Below are 15,773 nucleotides of genomic sequence, written 5' to 3' on the forward strand. Positions count from 1 at the left end.
GGCGACTGCCTTCGGCTCAGGTCATGATCCTGGAGTCCCGGGATCGAGTCCCGCATCGGGCTCCCTGCTCGGCAGGGAGTCTGCTTCTCCCTCTGACCCTCCCCCCTCTCATGTGCTCTCTGTCTCTTTCATTCTCTCTGTCTCAAATAAATAAATAAAATCTTTAAAAAAAATAAAAATAAAAAAAAATAAATAAAACTGAACACTTAAAGTGAGATAATTTTTAAATACTATTTTTTAATTTTTTAAAAAAATCTAAAAATACAAATTTAGTCACTTATGTAATCAATATACAAATAACACTTCCCAGAAATTTTGATTGTGCATATTCCCTGTAGAATTTCTTTCTTAGTGTAGAATTCTTAGTTTAGATCTGTCAAAATTTCTTACTCTCTGGAATGTCCCTTTATGTGTGTTTGAAGTATAGTCTTTATTATATGGTGTAGTAACATTCTGTAATTACGCCATTGATTGAAATTGTGCTGTAAAGACATGTTATACATTTAGAATACTCAGGTTTATTTCATAAAATTTTGGAGAAAAACTCTTGAAGAGGCAAAGATTTTCTTAAGTGGCAACTGCAGTAAATCTGACTTCAGCCTCTCTCCTGTTGGGTGGGATTTCAGCTGTGAAACGTTAATGTTCCACTTGCTAGAGAAAGAATCTGTGAGGGAGTTGAGTTAGCCTAGGGTCATTCTGATTTTCTCTTAAAACATCTTGCCAGCCACAGCAACCATTTTGACAACTTGTGCTCAATAGTAACATACAGGTTTTTTGTGTTTTGGTGTTTTCTTCTGTCCTCCATTTCTTCCCAGAAATACGAACAAGAACTTTTCAAACTGGCTCTGCCTTGCCTGAGTGCAGTTGCGGGAGCTTTGCCTCCAGACTACATGGAGTCAAATTATGTCAGTATGATGGAAAAACAGTCATCAATGGATTCTGAAGGGAACTTTAACCCACAACCTGTTGATACCTCAAAGTATGGACTCTTTCTATTGCAGCAGATTTTTATTGTAAATGATGTGTGAAGTCTGAAATTGAATAAGGTACTAAAGTGAACTTTCTGTAATCCATGCCCCCTTTGAATTGGTATCCTTTTGATAGGGGTCCCTTTACTTGACGAAATGATGGTAGTAACAATAATGATTATACAAATATCAGAAGTAGACAAGATGTACCTTCTAGGATACTCAACATAACCCAGATTCTCTGTACGTAACCACATGGTAGTATCTACAATAACGAGAATCAAGAAAGCATATTAGCTATTTTTTAGTTGAAAATGTACCCTAAATGTTTATTAATAATTGCAGCCAACCTCTGTCTATCGTCTTTGACTGGGGGTGATACCAGCACGCAGGGCAAAGCTGGTCCTCTGAGCTGTGGGAAGTCACTCCACCATCACTACATCTCAGTGAAGCCTAAGGGTAGTAGCTGATGTTCAGCATCATAAAGCAAAGCATGAGATTCCAGGGAATATCAAATGAGAATATTGGTGGAAAATTGAGCGGATAGTTAGAATGCAGTGTGACAACCTTAGCCACAGATAAAATGTTACTTAACATTATGAAACTTCTTACTCGTACTTAGTTGCGTAAATCATTTTGCAAGTGGGGTGTCTCAGTACTTCCAGTGTTTGGGAGTCTCAGCATTTTTGTTGTTACTGTCTTTGAGTAGGACCATGGTTTCCCATTGGGGAGGAGAGCTGACTCTTCATGCTACATTATCTTATCGATTCCATGGTGACTCCGCAAGATCAGTGGTTAGCAAGGTAGTCACTTGGTAGCTGCCGTCCACAGCATCTGAATTTGCTTGGGAGTTCAACTTTTAGGCTTCTGGGCGGCCCCCGGCTGGTTTAGCTTCCATAACAGATCAAAATTTCAACCCAAGTGGTATGCCATTAGTTGGATAATGCCTTACATTTGCATGTTTGGTATTTGATGACAGTCCTGTGAGAAAAGACTCTACCCCCCAGTATTTGGCTTATGTGATTGATCCTTTGTATCTCTTCCAATGTAAGTAAATCAGAATATCACATGCTCAGTTCCTACATGGGTAAGTGTGTGGTTTGCTAACATACAATGTAATCCAGGATTTTAAAATAGTATCAGAACATGTCATGGTCTTGGTGTTGATTAATTAAATCTAATTAATTAACAACTGTTGGGCATGTGTAGTCATTTACCAAGGCTTGCCCCTTCGGGGAATTCTTACCAGGTTAGGTTTACTTAGTGATATCAATCATTTCTATATCTTTGTGATTTTTATATATCGTTTCTTAAGTATGTCTGTGTCCTGTGGTTCAATCACTGACTGATAACATTGTTGAAAAAGAACAGTAAACCATCTCATTATGCTAGGTTTTATTTAGAGCTCAGTTCTCAATGTTAATTGTGATAAGTTATGTGTGTGAATGAATGGAATTATATATATATGTGTTTGTATATTTAATTGTCCATTCATCAATATATCTAATATTCCCAAGTCCCATATTTACCATTAGACTGGGTTATCACTTGCATGCACTCAACATCTGTTTAAGAGATCATATATTAATTAAATATGAAAGGAATCAAAAATAAGTGTTATTAAGATCACAGAGCATGAGTAGGTTACTTTTCACCATAATCCATATTAACAACAGTTAGAATGTTATATGTAGACCATGAAATTTAAAATCATTAACACATCACTAGTTGTAGGACAATTTAAAATTTTAGTACATTTAAAAAATGTAACGAGATTTCAGCCATCTTTTACCCACTTATAGTTGTTGTAGACGAGACAAGTCAAAAAGGGAGAATAACTTCAAAGAATGAATATAGAAGAGAAGTATGTCTTTAAGCTCATTGAGTCTAACTGTATCTTGATTCAGGTTTTAATTTTTTTTTGGTATAATCTATTGTCCTTATCCTTGAATATAATTTAATTATTTTTACTTATATATAATTTTTAACATATATAACTTATGTGGAGCCATAATAATATATGCATTAATATAAGATAAGCAGACAGAACATTACAGCTTGAGTTTTACTCTGTTCCTACACTATGGAAAAATAATACCTTGTTAAGATAATTTTTTAACAGTTGTGCATCGAGTGGGATTTATGCAGTCATAAGCTGTGAGTAAATTATTGGTATGATTTCCTGTAAATCCTATAAAAATCAAGTTTTTTTTCTTTCTTTTTCTCATAGTATTACAATTCCTGAGAAGTTGGAATACTTCATTAACAAATATGCGGAACATTCTCATGACAAATGGTCAATGGACAAGGTAAAAGTCGGAGTATCACATTCTAACTCAGTACTGAGTGTGCCTAATGACGAGTCACTGCTCAGATATTTCTGACCATGACAGTTTTCTACTTTAAAGTGAAAGCTGTATCTAGATTAGGAAAGAACATTTAAGTATGATTTGCTGATACAGTACTTAGTTAGTTCTGCCATTAACACATGTGTAATATACATATGAATAAGGATATTTGTTCATAAAGGGGTGCCTGGGTGGCTCAGTTAGTTGAGCAACAGACTTTTGGTTTCAGCTCAGGTCAGGATCTCAGGGTTGTGAGATCAAGCCCCACGTCTGTCTCTGTGCTCAGTGGGGAGTCTGCTTGAGAATTCTCTCCCTCTGCCCCTTCCCCCATTCAAATAAGTAAATAAATCTTTAAAAATGTATTTGTTCTTAGAAGCACAGTTTTAGGAATAAAAATTCTATTAATTAAGTCATAAATATAGTTTCTATACACATAGTGTTTATGGGAGTACAAAGTAAAAATCATAAGTACAAGTAATAATCATGGCAAATGGATGGATTTATGGAGAAATATATTCCGACTCATCTAAAGTTCAGCCATTAGTGAAACCATAGAAACTATTATCTGAAAAGGTGACTCTGCATCAGAACTCTTTTAAAGAAACTTTGACTTTATATATAATTTTATATTAGATAAAACCTTGAAAATTATTGATTCGAATTGACTGATTGTTTACATCTTCTACTCCTCTGTTGTGTGTCTTACTACTAAGTAGATCTGCAGGTCACTAAGGATAAATCACATGGCAAGATGACATGTCTGTGTTGTCAAAAAAAAAAAATAGTGTAAGCAAATGAGATAAGTAACACATGTCCTACCTACCATGAAATTCTCTAAAAGAAAGCTTGTGGCTGAGTAGTGACACTATGTTGAGCCTGGTTAAATTTGAGAGATGATGACTGTGAAGGTTTGTCAGAGAAATTGAGCTGAGGACACAGGAATCTAAGATAAGCATGCTCTGTTGGAGGAGTGAAGGTCAAAGATCACAGGTTCTGAGGTGTTTGTATTTGTACAGCAGCTCCGTATCATCCTGCTAGACTTTCTATTCAATTTCAGTTCTTGCCTTAACCAATCCATCTCCTTCTCCTAAGAAACCCTCTTTTTGGTTTGATAAATATGTGGCTCCTTCACTTTGTTCACTCGTTTACTTATGAGGTGAGTCAGTATGAGTTAAGTTCTGTTTTAAGTTCTGTTTTATGTAAAGACTCTGTTGGGTACTGAGCTGGTGGTGGTGATGGAGAGGAAATGTCCGGGTAAGCTGTCCTGAGCAATTCCAGTCCAGTTACTCAGATTCCATAGGCAGATATGAGAGGAGATAGGGAAATGGTGATGGATACAGAATATGTATGTGGGCAAAATAATGTGGAACAAACGTGTTGAGAGATCACTGAATACTGGAGCAGACAAAACAGGTAGCATTATTCAGAGAAGCTTCCATATAAAGCAGAATAATTCAGTTTTGCTGTTTAAAATGAGCATTTCAAAAAAACATTAAAAAAAAAAAAGAGCATCTCAGGTGGAGAGTCCCAAGATGTGGCAGAATCAATATAATGGAGGCCATGCACCCCGTAGTCTGCTCCTGAGGGAAGTGCTTATGACAGAATCACAGACCTGGGTCTGTTTAAGGAAAACTGGGTGTGTTTAATCTTTGTATGAGAAGAATTGCTCTCAGTGATTACTCAAAAATAATACTGGTTAGGATGGAAATCTTTATATTGACTTATGCTGGGTGGAATTCAAACCTTAATGTCTTTGGTTTATTTTAGATTTATTTTACCAAATACACTTAAACACATGCATACCTACACTCTCAAAAACTAATCCATATAAATAATTTTGATGATTTTTTTTAAGTTGGCAAATGGATGGATTTATGGAGAAATATATTCAGACTCATCTAAAGTTCAACCATTAATGAAGCCATATAAACTATTATCTGAAAAGGTGAGGGTGTTTTTTTTTTTGGATATGCAGTTTAATTTATTTTGAATTTTTTATTATGTAATTTATGTAAATTATGTAAATTAGGAGGTTATTCTCTCCTTAATATTTTTCTGTCCCTTTTTTATTTTTATTCCTCCCCAATATTTTTAAGGACTTTAGAAAATATTCTTATCATGCTTAAGAGTTTCTTGATGAGGGATAATGAAGTAATATTTACAATGATTGTTATTTATAAGTTTTCATGTATTTTACTTATTAGGAGGAACAATCAGTATCTTGACAAATGAGGTGAAAAGAACTTTGTAGCTTGGTGCCTATGGAGGAAGAGTTATTCTTGTCTGTTTATTCAGTTGGTGGAAAAGCCTTCACATGTGTATCATATAATCTGGCACTGTTTCTCCTTTTTAGTTTCTACCTAAAGTATCAGAAGTGGGGAAACTAAAGGAAATTAACCTCCACGCTGAGATCCCTCTTAGCAGTCTTAGTCAAACTAAATCTCAGCTCACACTCTGCTTTTCAGAAATTTTACCTTGCTTTTTCATTTTTAAATAAACAATGTCAATCTTTTTTTCTTCATAAGTGGAGGCAGTCTAGTTCAGATTTTTTATTTTCATTCAGATGCATCATACCCACGCCCTTTTTTTCCTCTTTCTTTTTGTCCCTAGGAAAAAGAAATTTATCGCTGGCCAATCAAAGAGTCTTTAAAAACCATGCTGGCGTGGGGTTGGAGGATTGAGAGAACACGGGAGGGAGACAGCATGGCTCTCTATAACCGCACTCGTCGAATTTCTCAGACAAGTCAGGTAAGAACCACGCTGGTGAATCCACTGCTCATGTCTAATTCTGGTTTTTATCAGTTTTAAGACATACATTTGCCATAGTACCTGTGAAATTAGGAATCATTTATCATCGTGAAGTTGATGAAGTATGGCTTGGTGCTATAGGGAATACTAAGACGAGGACGGCTCAACCTATGTCCACAGATTTTTCCTGTATAGCGGAAAAATTTGGAGAATAACAAACATTTTGAAAATCCAGTTCTGACAACAGAATGGGGAATGAATTAGAGAAGGAGGAGATTGAAGACAGAAAGGCCGATTCCTTGGGAGATACTGTAGACATCCCGTGAAACAAAATAGAAATAGTAAATATCTGAATTAGAGCAAAGATAATGGAAATGGAGGGAAGTGAATATATCCTGGACATATTTTTGAAGTAGAAAAGACAGAATTTTGTGACTGTCTGATAGAGGATTGTGGATGAGGAGGAGTAATCAGAGGTGATAGCCATGGATCCGGGCCGGCCTGCCAGGTGGGTGGTTATGTTAGGTAAGGTAGGGAACACAGCAGCCCTCGGAGATGACAAGGACAGAACAATAATTTGATTATAGATGTTGTGTTAGGCAGAATATGGCTCCCAAAGATGATCCCCAGTTGCTGGAATCTATGAAAATATTGTTTTACTTGGGCTTTGCCAGTATGATCAAAGTTAAAGACCTTGAGATGGGGGGAAGTGGGGGTAGGGTGCCTGGGTGGCTCAGTTGGTTAAGCGTCTGCCTTCTGCTCAGGTCATGACCCCAGGGTCCTGGGATCGAGTCCCGCATCAGGCTCCCTGCTCAGCAGGGAGTCTGCTTCTTCCTCTCCCTCTGCCCTTCCCCCAACCCACGTTTCAAATAAATAAATCTTAAAAAAAAAAAAAAAAAAAAACCACAGGACAGTATGAGAAGTCTCAGAGTTGATGAAAAGATGTTTCATTTTTTAAAAATGCCAAAATTCAGAAATTACCAAAATTCAGAAATTAAGTTTCCTTGTTTTGGGGGATAACTTTGTTAATCATTGACTACTGACTACTTTTAAAATTAAAGAGTTGGTTGTATTTTGTCTTAACATTTGGCCCATTGAGACATTTGTAGATATTGCCCTCTTTAATTAATTACTGTTTGCATGAGGAAGAGTAAATTTTATTGCAGCCAATTCAAATCTGTAAGAAACTGAAGAATACGGGGATCCTTTGACGAAGGTAATGTTTCAGAATCTTGGATTCATTGCACAATTTCTTGAATTCTGATCATTAGCTTTTGGGATTGGCAGTCCCTGTGATGTTGGGATGTATTATTCAGTCATCAATGGAAATGATCAGACACCAAAACAGGATTTAATTTGCTAGATATGTTTGTGAACTAAGTTTGTACAGATACTTGCCGGTTTCATCTGACGAAACTTTACACGTGGAAGTTTATTTGTCCCATATTTCTGACGTTTGTCTTAAGTCTCCACTGGGTTTTTTAATTAGACTCCATTTTTTTCACCTAAATCGTTTAGGTTTCTGTAGATGCTGCACATGGTTATAGCCCCCGAGCCATTGACATGAGCAATGTTACACTGTCCAGAGACCTGCACGTAAGTATTACTGACTTTTAAAAGTACCCTGCAGGGGCGCCTGGGTGGCTCAGGTGGTGAAGCGTCTGTCTTCAGCTCAGGTCATGATCCCGGGGTCCTGGGATCGAGCCTCACATCGGGCTCCCTGCTCAGCGGGGAATCAGCTTCTCTCTCTCCCTTTCCATCTGCTGTTCTGCCCGCTTGTGCACTCTCTATCAAATAAATAAATAAAATATTTTTTTAAAAAGTATCCTGCAAAGTTCATTTTTTAAAAAGCATGCTGTAACACTTTCCTTCCTGTATTTTTCCTCATGAATTATTTGAATGTGGTGATCATATAAAGGGTCTATCGAATTTATAGATTATGGACCTTAACTTCTTAACTGCTTTTAAAGTTGATATAACTTTTTCTAGGATGTTTCCTCTAGATAATTTATTTTCCTTAAAGATAATGTCTATTTTAAAAATCCTACTATAATGAAGTAGTTGTGTGTGAGAAGAGAGTAAATAAGGAATTAGTAATGCTCTGCTTAAGGGTAACCTCAGTTACTCATTAAAGAATGTGTATTTTAAGTTATTTATCCAGTTACTCATTAAAGAATGTGTATTTTAGTCATTTATCCAGTAACCTCAGTTACTCATTAAAGAATGTGTATTTTAAGTCATTTTAAACTGGTGGCATTCTGCCTGTTCCATCCACAGTTGTATCTGTTCTCCTTTGTCCCTAAGGAACATACTTTGAAATGGCTGATTTGAGTAAAAGAAAATGTGTTGTCTTGGATCAGAAGTTGACAGGTTGATATAATGATCAAACAACAATATTGGTATTGTTAGTATTATTCCAAGAGAAATAAATACGTAAAGACAAACCCTATGTCGTAGGTCATGTTAATTATCTTACATTGTTTGGCTTGCCCAACGCTCCCATATGGATGGATATCTTAAAATGAGATAGTTAACTTGACAATCAAGAGGGAAAAAGAGAATCTGAGAGACGATCTTATCAAAAAGCAAAAGGCCATGGAAGGGCACCTGGGTGGCTCAGTCTGTTAAGTGTCTAACTTTTGAATTTAGCTCGGGTCTCATGGTTGTGAGATCGAGCCCTGTGTTGGTCTCCCCACTCAAGTGGGAGTCTGCTTGAGATTCTTTCCCTCTGCCCCTGCCCCTTCACACACACATTCTCTCTCTCTTTCTCTCTCTCAAGAAAAAAAAAAAAAAAAAGCAAAAGTCCGCAGAAAGGTTAATGTGGTTTGTCTGTGGTGTCTGGTCTCTCCCCAGGTTTGGGACAGACATGGAATCTAGAATGTCCCTCTAGGTTCTTTGCATTCATTGTTTAATAAAGTTTGGATTGTCTTTTAAAGCTTTGGAGATTACAATAAGAACTTGTAAAGAAATAGATTTTTTTGTTAAAGTTCACAGCTAATTTGAAGTTTCATTATTGAATTAATAAAACCTGTGTCCTTGAACATTACAAATAACAAGAATCATTCACATCAAATCACTTCTGCTATTTACTACTGCGTGGTTTCACAGGCTGGTAGAATTATCTGGGATTTAGATTCCAGCTAAGAGTTATGTTCAATTATCTTTCAGAGGTATTTTAGCACTGACATGCTATGATTTATTAATTTAAAGTATGTTATGATATTACATATTGGCAAGCAACGTCCTCTATTTCTACTCCTTAAATTATAACTTATTTGCTAAATATTTCGTTCATTTAAGGCTATGGCAGAAATGATGGCTGAAAACTACCATAATATATGGGCAAAGAAAAAGAAACTGGAACTGGAATCCAAAGGTAATATTTTCTAAAAATCCTGATTAAAAAACAATCAGAGTGCTACTCTGTGAATCTCTGAAATGGATAAAACAGTCTTTTTAGAATGAGAACTTATTATACATTTGTATTCTTAGAACAGTTCAAATATGCCCGTAACAGTTTCAGGTGGAAATTCCATAATTACCTGACTGCAAGTGTACATTTCTTCATGTCTCAGAATTCTGATGGCTCTCTCTTGCACATTTTAGCTTGTAGATACTGGTTTCCTGTCCTAACATTCAAGGTATTCTGTGAATTACTTAGAACTTGCTCACTGACTTCTATCACTAACTTAAATATTTTTCTCACATCATCCCTTCCTACTTCCGGTCAGTCCAGTCATGTTCTTGCCTCTTACATGCTTTTGCTTTTCTTTTCTGCTGTTTTTCTTAAATACTAAAATGACTAAATATTTGCATAAATCATTTCTTCAGTTTAGCGCCTCCTACACTGATGATCTCTTTCATTGTTATTTATTCAGTATTGGTCTCTAAACATGTTTGTGTGTGTGTGCATGCACGTGCACACCTCTGATTACTTCCTATATGGACTCCCCCCCCCCCCCCCACCGAGAATATAACTGTCTTAAGGTCAGGACCATAACTTCTGTTACTTTTGTAATATTTACTGTGTAGTTCTAGGTACCAAGAAGCTCTATTTCTTATTTGTTGGCATAGGTAAAAATATATGGGAGATAGTTTTGAAGGTCTGGGGTATTTCAGGGTGAAAAGTATAGCTGTGATATTGCAGGGTGGTACCACGTACCAAACACTAGAAAACAGAGTAGCACAAATTAGAATCAGTCATGGAAATGAACAGAGAGGATTTCTTACACCACAATTGCCTATTGCAAAATTTGACTCAGGGCTAGGCCTGTTTTTCTAGAATCATTCCATGAACATTTGATAAATGAATGGATGGATGGATGGATGGATGGCTAGCTGAGTCATAGTGGCATAGAGTTTTGCTTAGTGGAATTCTTGAAGGAGCATTGTCCACGTGACTAGTAAACAAAATCCCTATTTTTCACGTGAGCCGATGACATGAAAAAAATCTGTTCTCTTTTTTTCCAAGGGTTTCAGTCACTATGGCTTGGTCAATTTCTGAGCCAGCCATTAGGTGTCCCACAGCCAGTGTTTTCTTGAAGGCATGCTGCCTGTAAGTGAGATGCCCAGACCTCTGTGGACAGCTTGAATTGGTCCAGATTCAGACTGCGTGGTTGGGAGACAAGCATGGGTGTGTCAGGCCAAACGGTGAGGTGGTGATATTAGTCCTCAAAACTTTTAATCATTCTTCTTACTCCACATAACTTTCCCCTTTTGGAGGAGAAAGTGAGTGGTTGAGGACCAAAACAGCAGACCAGGAGGAAAGGTGTTGGAATATACAGCACTGGATCTTGACTTTTGGTTGTTGAGACTAACAAAAGTCAGAGAGATGAGTCTTAGAAAGAAGATAAATAGACTAGAGGCTGTGGACAGCTTTAGGAAAAAAACAACTTGTGTCTTTTCTCAAATTTGTTCTCTCCCCTGGGGACTTTGACACCAACCTGTGTCCTCAGGTGCCAGTCATGGTCCCTATGTCTTGGTGCCTGTGGTGTGTGTGTGTGTGTGTGTGTGTGTGTGTGTGAGTGTGTGAGAAAGGGAGGAAGGGAGGGATGGAGGAAGGAACAGCAGGAGAGAAGTACAGGAAGTCAGGAACAAGGAGACAGCTAGAAACAGAAAGTCATTTACAAAGTCATTTACATTTACAATCATTTACAATTCACAATCACACACCTAGACATCTAAAAGAATCCGTTCAGGAGCTGCACACTTTAGTTTCCACCCCATCCTGGGCTTTTTATTTTCTCTCTCACCCTCTCTTTCTCTCCCTCCTTGATTATCTGGTATTGGCATCTGACTCCCAAATCACTGTGGTTGCCAAATTAATATAATTAATATTATATATTATAATATAATTTTCTAGGAATAAAGGACTAAATGCAATAGTGGAGTTCAAAATAGATGATTGCAGGATGATTAAATTAGATGTTTGATTTACAACTTTTTTTTTCATAAACCATCCTGTTACATCTTTGATTATGGTAGAAGTCAAATCTGTTCTCAGTGTGCTTAATAATATATCCTATATCCTTCTTGCTGTTCACAGAATGCTGGTTTCTATTGTCTTCTAACAATTGCGTTATACTCGATACTATTAATACCAGACTATAAAATAACTGATGGATCCCTCATGTGTTTAGTGTTCGTTGGCTTGGTAGCTGCAGGCTGTCCTTTGCATTTATGACAGTATAGTGTCACCTAATGGTGAGAAAGCTCAGTGCGTGATTGCATTTCTGTAGATGGAACGCTCAGTCCAAGCAAACTCCAGGAAAATGTGGCATTATCTCCTTTGCCTTTTTGATTGCTTATTTCACACGTCGGGCAAATTCATTATTTGTGATTGTTTTAGTGGCTCCCGGCGACATCATACTGGACACTGATCTAATAGGGTCTACGTTGTCCGCACAATTCAAATCAAATATTTATTTTTAAGTATTTTTTCTGGAATTCCCATTAGCAGCTTGGTTTCCAGGAATTTCAGCATCCTGTTGAAAATATATTCCCGTACGTGTTTTATAAACTTTACATCTGGGACACACCGCTCATCAGATCTTTACATCTGGAATTACCAGTGCATGTTCTGAAACTCTTATAAATTTTACAGAAATTTTTACAAAATCTGTAATTTTATAAAGACATTTTTCAGTATTCGTTTTTTAAAAAGTTCAATATTTTCTAAATCTAAAAGGATGCTCTTTTGTATTTTTCGCTAAAATAGGTAAACTGGAAACCTAGATACTTGCCAAAATTTTTAATCAGTCAAGTATGTATGCTACTCTTATTAGATATTTAAGAGAGATTTGCTTTTAACTTAGCAGCCTAAGTATAGGTTTTGTGTCTCTAAAGTATTGTTTGATCTGGGAAGCATACTAAAAATTCCATATTTAAGACATTTTTTTCCTCTCTCTCGGGGGTGGAAAATGAAGCCTATCCCTTGAAACGTGCCTTATAACTTCACTGGCTCAAGCTGTGCATGTTTTGGGGTGTATTTACACACTCCACATCCAGAATTCGTTTGGATGGAGAGGGAATGCGGCTTCTCCTCCCTTCTCATGTGCTTGCAGATGTCATCAGAACTTGATATCACAAATACCTGCGTGTCCGTATTTTAATTGCCTCTTAGAAGGCATATGCACAGTCTTTCTTTGAATGGGTTTCCTAAATTAATTAGAACATTAAAGGCACTGGAGAGTCAAGAGCCTTATATGACTTGTATATACTCCGTGTATAATAGAAAGATACTAGAAGTTCTGTAATGTGGTCCTGTTACACATGCCACTCTATCACATTTCGGATTATTTTCTAATTGCAGTGCTGTATTCTTGTCTCGGCATGCTCTCAGGAGGTGGAAACCATCCCCTGCTGGTACCCTATGATACGCTGACAGCCAAAGAGAAAGCCAAGGATAGGGAAAAAGCACAGGACATCCTCAAATTCTTGCAGATCAATGGCTATGCTGTATCCAGGTAAAAGCACACCTACCATTACACGTTCTTGTTATGAAGACTGATTAAATTAGTCAATTAATTAACTGATTAATTAACTGATTAAATTAATCAATTAAGACTGATTAAATCCCTGACAGATTTAATGCTGAAAATGATTCAGTGATCCATTTAAACCTTAGACCTACTATTTAGTATCTTCAAAATACACACATCAGAAACATTAACGCCCTTGGCTGTTTGTCACCTGATTGGTTCTTTTCACTCCTTAGGTTAAATCTCATCCATCTTTTAGGCACAAATTTCTGGTGAAAATGACGCTCTGTTTCTCTAAAGGTGACTTTTTTTGCATAAAATAGTTACTTTCTAGAGTTTTATATCAGATACAAAATATTCCTTATAAATTATATCTCACTTTTGCCTTTAGCTCCAAGGATATTAGATCATCTTCCATTTTTATATATACCATATATACTTTTTAAGCAAAATTGTACCTTCCAAAAGTCTTTGTAGGAACTGATTTCCAAATTTCATTTTTGCTGCCCTAGGGGATTCAAGGACCTGGAATTGGACACACCGTCCATTGAGAAACGATTTGCCTATAGCTTCCTTCAGCAACTCATTCGCTATGTGGATGAAGCCCATCAGTATATCCTGGAGTTTGGTAGGTACCATCGTCCTATTACTAACAGTCCAGTGTTTGTAATTCTTCATGTTGACAACATCAGGGTCTAGAACAGCACAGACTGCCAGGCTGTTTTTGGTCTGTTCCCTGGCAGTATAAACACTGTCTACCCATCCTATTACTAAATAGAATCTAACAGTCAGTAGGCAAACACATTCTTAGGGATGGGTAAATTTAGAAACCTTAAAAAAAAAAATCAAACATACCATTCTTTTCTCCTTATAATGTTTATTGTCATTGATTTTTTTATTTTTGAAAGACACATATGGACATCAGAATTTAAGATACAGTTAAATCTTTCCTTATGAAATTAATGGCCCTGCTCTTGATAAAAACTGAACTGTGGATCCCCAAACTTTCTAGGCAATGTGAAGGCCTTGAGTTTAGCCTTTGTAGGGATACACATTTATGCTAGAGTATCTGCTATGAGGACACTTTGTTATCCTGTTAAAGTAAAACGGAAGACCTCCTCCCCATGCGACCCCATGCTACGGAAGTATGAAGAGAATTCCTTGTTTTATTTTTTTATCTTTTTAAAGATTTTATTTATTTATTTGAGAGAGAGAGAGAGAACATGAGCAGAAAGAGGGGCAGAGGGAGAGGGAGAAGCAGACTCCCAGCTGAGCAGGGAACCCGATGTGGGACTCAATCCCAGGACTCTGGGATCATGACCTGAGTCAAAGGCAGATGCTTAACTGACTGAGCCACCCAGGCGCCTCAAGAATTCCTTGTTTTAAATCTTAGATTCAGAACAGATTTTCAAGACAGCCTCTTCTCATATCTTATTTCATGATTGTCCTCAGCACTATTGACTTAAAATGTGAGTTCTTAAGTACTGAGCTTCATGTCAGATCACTTTCCAGCCCCTGGTTGGTATTAAGATAGAAGGATTAAGGATTAAGATGGCCCCTTTGGAAAAACAAGTGTGTTCTGGTAATTATCTTTTTATTTTCTTTTTCATGCTTTTTTTTTTCTGTTTTAATTTTTGTTTTTTAATCCTCGTTCTCAGGGCCCATAGTCCTAGATCCCTTAGCAATAAATATATCCTCCACAAACCCATCCTGACCAAGGGCTCTTTTTGCTACTGTTTTCTTAGGATTTAGGACTTAATTTTTGGCATGTCAGATTAAAGTTCATAGAAATTCGAGCTTTGGTATTTTCTTGTTCCTGGTCTCCTGTATCCTAAATGTGATGAAAGATTTTCCAGTTCAGTATTGTTCTCTTAAAGAGCCTCCTTCTCTCTCAACCTGCTCTTTATCTGTAGCCAAGTGCTGTCCTTTGGCTTTCTTCTTAACTATCTTTTTCACAAAAGCCAACTGTGCAAAGTAATTTATAATACGTAATCTTTCTGTAGCCCATACAATGATTTTTTTAAAAAAATATGATTTATGAGTTACCCTGAAAAGTAGCAAATTAGTCTCAATTAATGAAATTTAATTAAAAAAAATGAGGCCATGGTGAATTTTTGAAGCCTTTGTGCATATAGCTAAATATTGAAATTTCTCAGCATATTTAAAAGTATCTGATATGAGTAGCAACTCAAATTTGGTCTTCTTTATGTCAAGAGAGAAGGAAAGCAAAATCAGAGTATTGAGAAAAACACTTTTTTTTTTTTTAACCCTGCATGGATAACAGAAACAGAAATTTGACAGACGAATGTGTTTGGGTTTTATCCACATTGTATTTAAGTTTCTGAATAAACCAGTGTTTGTGCAGAGGGAGTGGTGAGAACCTGGCTGTGAATTCAGCTGCTTAGCGTATTTCTTTCTTTCCACAGGGTAGAGGGTCTTCTAAACCCAATGCTGGGGAGAAAGTGAGGCTAGGTCAGTGTAGAGCCCAAGAAATTAAGTTTTTTTTCACGTGTTCCTTTTTCAGATGGCTGTGACCAAGAACTCTGTTAGAGGAGCAGAGTTGGGATTGTTTACATTTATTTTGATTTTCATTTTTCATTGTCCCTGCAAGGGAAACTTCTATCATGCCTTCTTTTATCTTTAAATTTTCTGCCTTTGCAACACATCTCAGGCTAATGGCCATAGTAAGAATACGCATATGCCTTTTTCTGATTTTTGTATTAACATCT

General features: G+C 36.8%; 1 protein-coding gene across 1 annotated transcript in view; it reads left to right on the top strand.

Annotated features, from left to right (window-relative positions):
• The window catches only part of RYR2 (ryanodine receptor 2), a 725,313-nt gene that overhangs the window by 554,509 nt on the left and 155,031 nt on the right, over window positions 1–15,773 (top strand). Inside the window, exons 52-59 of the mRNA XM_035008528.1 lie at window positions 816–979; window positions 3,199–3,277; window positions 5,172–5,261; window positions 5,927–6,064; window positions 7,583–7,660; window positions 9,365–9,440; window positions 12,906–13,029; window positions 13,557–13,672. Coding sequence (XP_034864419.1) covers window positions 816–979; window positions 3,199–3,277; window positions 5,172–5,261; window positions 5,927–6,064; window positions 7,583–7,660; window positions 9,365–9,440; window positions 12,906–13,029; window positions 13,557–13,672 — 865 coding nt within the window. The remainder of the gene's footprint in view (window positions 1–815; window positions 980–3,198; window positions 3,278–5,171; window positions 5,262–5,926; window positions 6,065–7,582; window positions 7,661–9,364; window positions 9,441–12,905; window positions 13,030–13,556; window positions 13,673–15,773) is intronic.

The sequence above is a fragment of the Mirounga leonina genome, unplaced genomic scaffold (genome assembly GCF_011800145.1).
Source record: "Mirounga leonina isolate KUSES-001 unplaced genomic scaffold, KU_Mleo_1.0 Mir_152, whole genome shotgun sequence".
Classification (NCBI taxonomy): domain Eukaryota; kingdom Metazoa; phylum Chordata; class Mammalia; order Carnivora; family Phocidae; genus Mirounga; species Mirounga leonina.